This window comes from Mustela nigripes, chromosome 4 (genome assembly GCF_022355385.1).
Source record: "Mustela nigripes isolate SB6536 chromosome 4, MUSNIG.SB6536, whole genome shotgun sequence".
In the NCBI taxonomy this organism is placed as follows: Eukaryota; Metazoa; Chordata; class Mammalia; order Carnivora; family Mustelidae; genus Mustela; species Mustela nigripes.
In genome coordinates this window covers 12,038,588-12,044,587 of record NC_081560.1, presented here as the reverse complement: position 1 = coordinate 12,044,587, position 6,000 = coordinate 12,038,588, and the positions used below count along the sequence as shown (strand labels likewise).

Genomic DNA, 6,000 nt, shown 5'->3' with positions numbered 1-6,000 from the left:
GGCTAGAAATACAGATTGCACTGCCCTCAGGTGTTATATGAAATAATATGAGTGGTGGAGCTTGCTAAATGAGAGAGGGTGGTGGACCTATGTTGAAAATACAGGGAATATCAATATCTTAATGAAACAGAGAACTAAAAGAAAATTGAAGAGGAGCCAGAAAGGTAGGTGAAAACCAAGATTAAATGACAAGGAATCCAAACATGGAGAAATTTTAAGAAGAAGGAGTGGTTGATAGTGGGGTGATTAAGAGAGTGCCCATTGTATTCAGCAGCTGAATCACTGGTGACCTTTAGGGGAATTTCAGTGGAATGCAAGAAACAGAAGTCGTGCCAGTAATATACAAGGAAGGTAAGGCAGACAGTGTACCATTATCTTTTTGGAAAGTTAGCTATAAGAGGAAAAAAAAGTTATATTGGTACCTAGAGAAAGACACAGAGTAATAACCAGAATTTAGGGCGACTTGGGGTATACTTTTGAGGGGAAAGAATACATTCAGAGGCAGAGGTTGATAATGCAAAGAAGAGGAAGGATAATTGGCGGAACAAGATTTTTGAGGAATTCCAAGTGTATGAGATCTGTAGAATAGATACAAGGGTTATCCTTAGCAAGAGGAGAGAAAACTCTTCTATTGAGAAGAGGGGAAAAATAAGTTTACTTAAATACAGATAATTTTTATAGAAAAGCTTGGGTTGAGAAGCAGGGAGGTGAAATAGTTTCTTCAAAATAGTTGTTTTGTTTGTAACGTTGGAGATGATACTGGTTGAGAGTAACAGTGTAGGTAACAACAGTTGGGGCTTGAAAACAAGGATCAATGTTTGACGTTTCTTCTGTGAAAAATGAGAGAAGATGGCAAGACTGTCCCTAGGCTTGAAGGCCCAGTATATTTGTCAGATTATGAACCCTGTGGCATCCCCATTGGGCTGATTGCATAAACCCGGAAGGCAGGAGATTGGATCAACGGTTTCATTGTATAGATTCAGTTAGCAGGTAAGGGAGCAAGGACTATTGAGGACAATGTCAGAGAACGGTAATAGCCAGGAGGCTAGGAGGGACTAAGAGATTAAAAGGAAGTGGAACAGAAAAGAAGCCTCAATGAGATCAAAGAATAAACAGTGCAATAACAGGATAAAAGGGGATGGGTTTCTGCCCAGTAAATAGGAAGGCTAAGAGTGAGTTCAGAAATGGAACAATGCTCGAGAGTGATGCATTCCAGGGCGTAGTCAATGTACAGCCGTGGTGGGAGGAGTGCTGAAGATGGTGGAGAGTCAGTCCAGGAATGACATGGTGAGGGCCGTCATGGGGTTGTGAGACATATGTATAATGTGAGATTTGTTATAATTAGAGCAGAAACTTGGGAGTACCTCCAGAAGCTTACGTCTGGAGATGAAGAAATGCACACCCAGACAGTTAAAATGCCCACCTGTTGGTATGCAAGTCAGGGCAAGAACCAAAACATTCTTTGGTTCCCAGTTCACTACATACTCCAATGCACCAACTATTTTAAAACTTGGGTCTATGTATGCATGATTGGCAAGGCTATAGTGAGCCACCAAATTTATATGGGTTTGTGTGCTGTGACCATGCAAGCAAGCATTGTGTTGGAGATCAGGATTAGGTTCAGTCTTAACAGAGTTATAACAGAATTAATCACTTCTAAATAATTAAACATCTTGCCATAATGGCATGGGAATTGGAATAAGAAGACCAGGATTCTGGTTTTGTTACATTTTCCTTCCCTGAGTGTACCCTCCACTCTACCGCCCAGGGTGGGTGTGAGGATCAAAGTGGTGTCTAAAAGGGCTTTGTGAAGCACCTCAACCCCTCATCTCTATCCTGTATTCCGTTCTTTATGTCTGACATATTCTTGCCTTAGACAATACTCAATTCCTCTGCAGACAAAAAGGCAAGGGTTCTAGAGGTGATGGATGCACAGACTAGAGTTAACTTTAAATACTGTGATGAGTGGAAACAAATATTCTCTGGTTTATGTGAGGAGGAATGCTTGTAATTAAGTCATCTTGCAAATGAGTTCACATTCTAATCATGATGCCTCTCCTTTTGGATTGATGGAACTTTGTGGTTTGCTTAAATCCCATTATCTGTGTCCATCTAGATGGCAAGGAAACTCACTGTTTTGGAAGTCCTTCTGATCATCTTCTTCCTAACTGTGCTGGCCTTAGATATCTTCTTGATGTTTTTTGTGTTTGAGAAAACTAAAGGTAAGGAAGATGCTTGTGGCTTTGGGGTTGGAAGGATTATATTCCTTCACTCTTCAGCATGGCACCATGTTGTATCACTCAAAATCCACATCCACAACCAATTGTCAGTCAATCTTCAAAAGACAAGTTTTCTTTTTTCTACAACAAAACCTTGAATGCCAATGACATTCAGGATCTCCCAAGTCCCATTTGATGAAATTTTAACAAGATGCAAAATTAGGCTTGTCAGATGTCTGTCCCTCAATCCAGTCATAAAGTAGTAGAGCCTTCAAGTAGAAAGAACAGTTGAGGTAACAGTGCCCAATCCCACTACATTATGGAAAAGGAAATCAGGTTGCAGCAAGTTGATTAACTTGGCTTAAATATATCAATTATAATCAGTCTCCAGCCCATATTCTGATTGAAATAGCTATGATTTCTTCGTCAATAACTTTGAAACTGTTCTCTTTCACACAGGAGCATCAAGAGAATGCTTTCTCCTCCATGCACATGATATTCTAAATAATAAAATAATAGTGTGTAATATAAAAATCTATCCCTAATTAAAACAGTATTTGTGGTTTATTTTGCTTGCTAAAGCTCACATTTACATGTAGATTAAGTGTATATTGAGAAGAAATTGTGCTGATAGCAGAACCCTACCTACTCAATCTCTCTTCACTATTATCCACAGTAAACATTAGGGTGCTTTCTAGGAACAATTATGTCTTTGAAAGAGGATTTGAAAAACATTGATAAAAGCTATTTTTAGACCATTACTATTTTTACCCTATTAAATTTTGTTTGGGTAACAAGTCCCATGACATTACTATCTAATGTACATGAATAAGTAGTTTCTTTTAGTTAACATAAAACTAGATCTTCATGCCTCCATTTACCTGAAACCACAGTCTAATTCATGCAGAATAGTCAACTCTCGCCTGTTCTATATATTGGGCTTTTTTCAAGATGTTTTTTGAAGATATGCTTCCATGAGTTAAAAAGGAGGCTTCTTTCTTAATTTCTTTTATTTTGGTAAGAACACTTAACATGAAGTCTACCCTCTTAATAGATTCTCAAGTGTACATCGGGCACAATTACTCAGAGGCACAATGTTGTACATCAGATCTGTAGAACTTATTCATCTTGCATAACTAAAACTTTATACATGCTGGTTAGCAACACTCCATCTTCCCCTACCCCTTGCCCTGGCAACTATCATTCTGGTATTTGCATCTGTGAATTTGACTACTTTAAATACCTAACATAAATGGAATCGTGCAGCATCTGTCTTATAACCAGCTTATTCCGCTTCGCATAATGTCCTCCAGGTTCACCCGTGTTGTTGGAAATGACCGGGTTTCCTTCCTTATTTTACAGCTGAATAATACTCTGTTATATATACACACACCACATTTTTTTTATCCATCCATTGGTTGATGGATGCCTGGTTCATTTTCACATCTTCGTTCATGAGAGTACTAGTATCTCTTTGAGGTTTTGCTTTCAATTCTTTGAATTCTTTGAATAAATATCCAGCAGTGAGATTGTTGGATCATATGACGGTTCTATTTTTAGTTTTTTGAGGAACCTTTATACTGTTTTCCATAGTGGCTGCACCAATTTGCATCATTCCCACCACGGGCATACAAAGGTTCCAATTGTTCCGCATTCTCACCAAAACTTACTTTTTTTTTCTTTCTTTCTTTCTTTTTTTTAAATATATTAGCCATCCTGAGATATGAGATGACATCTAGTTGTGGTTTTGATTTAAGTTTCCCTGATGATTACTGACATTGAGCATCTTTTCTGTTAGCCATTTGTGTGTCTCTAGAGAAATGCTTATGGAAGTCTTTTGCCCATTTTTTAATCAGATCCTTTTTATTTGTTTTTACTATTGTGTTGTATGCATTCCTTATGTATTTTAGAATTTTGCCCATTTTCAGATAGATGGTTTGCAAATATTTTCTCCCATCCTTTATGTTACCTTTTCATTCTGTTGATGGTTTCCTTTGTTGTATAGATTTTATTTATTTATTTGACAGACGAGAGAAAGAGAAAGCACAAGCAGGGGGAGTAGCAGGCAGAGGGAGAAGTAGCTCCCTACAGAGCAAGGAGACCTATGTGGGAATCAATCCAAGGACCCCAGGATCCTGACCTGAGCTGAAGGCAGACACTTAACTGTCTGAGCCACACAGGTGTCCTAAGGAGTTTCACAGTTTCAAGAGTCTTACATTTAGATCTTTAACCCAATTTTAAAATAAATTTTTATTTAAGTATATATACAAACAAGTATAGAGCCATAAATATAGGAGAGTTGTTTTGAATCTTTTTTGAATAGAAACAAAGGTATTAAAGGGTACCTATTATGCCCGCAGTAACTGTTGACTCAAGTTTCAAATGGAATTCTGGGTGTTGACTGGCTCATGGAGCCTGTTAAACTAGATCCTACTTCTGAAGCTACATTGCAGGGTGGCAGAGGTGGGGATGGAGCTTACAAAGGTGACAAAAGCTAAAGTAAGGGGCGCCTGGGTGGCTCAGTGGGTTTAGCCACTGCCTTCAGCTCAGGTCATGATCTCAGGGTCCTGGGATCAAGTCCCGCATGGGGCTCTCTGCTCAGCAGGGAGCCTGCTTCCCTTCCTCTCTCTCTCTGCCTGCCTCTCTGCTTACTTGTGATCTCTCTCTGTCAAATGAATAAATAAAATCTTAAAAAAAAAAAACTAAAGTAAACATAGCAATGTTGAGTGAAGGTCTTTGTTCAAATTGGAACAATAATATCTTTCCAGTTTACCTCACAGATGGCTGAAAATGAGTGGGGAAAATAGCAAAAAAATAAATGTATGGGACAACAGGATATACACATGTAAAAAAATAATGCTGGATCCCCCCCTGATATCACACATGATAGTTAGCTCAAAATGGATCAAAACTTGAATTGTAAGAGCCAAATCTATACAATTCTAAGAAGAAAACATAGTTATAGATATTTTCACCTTGGGCTAGGCAACAGTGTCTTAGATATAACACCCAAAGCGTAATAACCAAAGAAAAGATAGGCAAATTTTACTTAAAAAATTTTGTGCTTTAAAGGACACTGTCAAGGAAGTGAAAAGACAGCCTACTGGATGGGAAAACATATTTGCAAGGAATATATCTGATTCTTGTATCCAGAATATATAAAGAAATCTTCCAATTCAAAACAAAATAGAAAAATAATCTAGTTTTTTAAAGTGAGCTGAGGATTTGAACAGACATTTCTTCGTAGAAGATCTATAAATGGTCAATATGTCATGAAAAGATGTTCAGTGTCAGTTTTGGGGAAATGCAAGTCAAAATCAAACATTCTTCACACCCACTAAAATGTCTATCATGAAGAAGACAGACAATGACCATTGTTGAAAATGTGGAGCAATTGGAACTCTCACGTACTGCTAGTGGGGATGTAAAATGGGGCAAGTCCCTTTGGGAACAAGTCTGGCAGTTCCTCAAAAACTTAAAGATAGAGTTAACCACATTACTTAGCAATTCTATTTCCAGATCTATAATCAAGAGAATTCCAAACATCTGTTCATGCAAAAACCTGTATAGGAATGTTCATTGTAGAATTCTGTGCAATAGTCAAGAAGTGGAAACAACACAAATGTACATGAACTTTGGAACGGATTTTTGTAAAGGGTTAGATATCCATACTGTGGGTATGATTCATCCATAAAAAGAAATGAAGTACTTATTACATGCTGCGCCATGGGTGAGCCTTGAGAATAGTTACGCCAAGTGAGAGAAGCCAGACACCAAAGAC

At 38.0% G+C, this 6,000-nt stretch overlaps 1 protein-coding gene across 1 annotated transcript in view; it reads left to right on the top strand.

Moving 5' to 3' along the window:
* The first annotated feature begins 2,116 nt into the window (after window positions 1-2,116).
* Window positions 2,117-6,000, top strand: part of MGAM2 (maltase-glucoamylase 2 (putative)) — a 91,105-nt gene continuing 87,221 nt past the window's right edge. Inside the window, 1 exon segment of the mRNA XM_059395984.1 lies at window positions 2,117-2,222. Within this exon segment, the coding sequence (XP_059251967.1) occupies window positions 2,117-2,222 (106 nt within the window).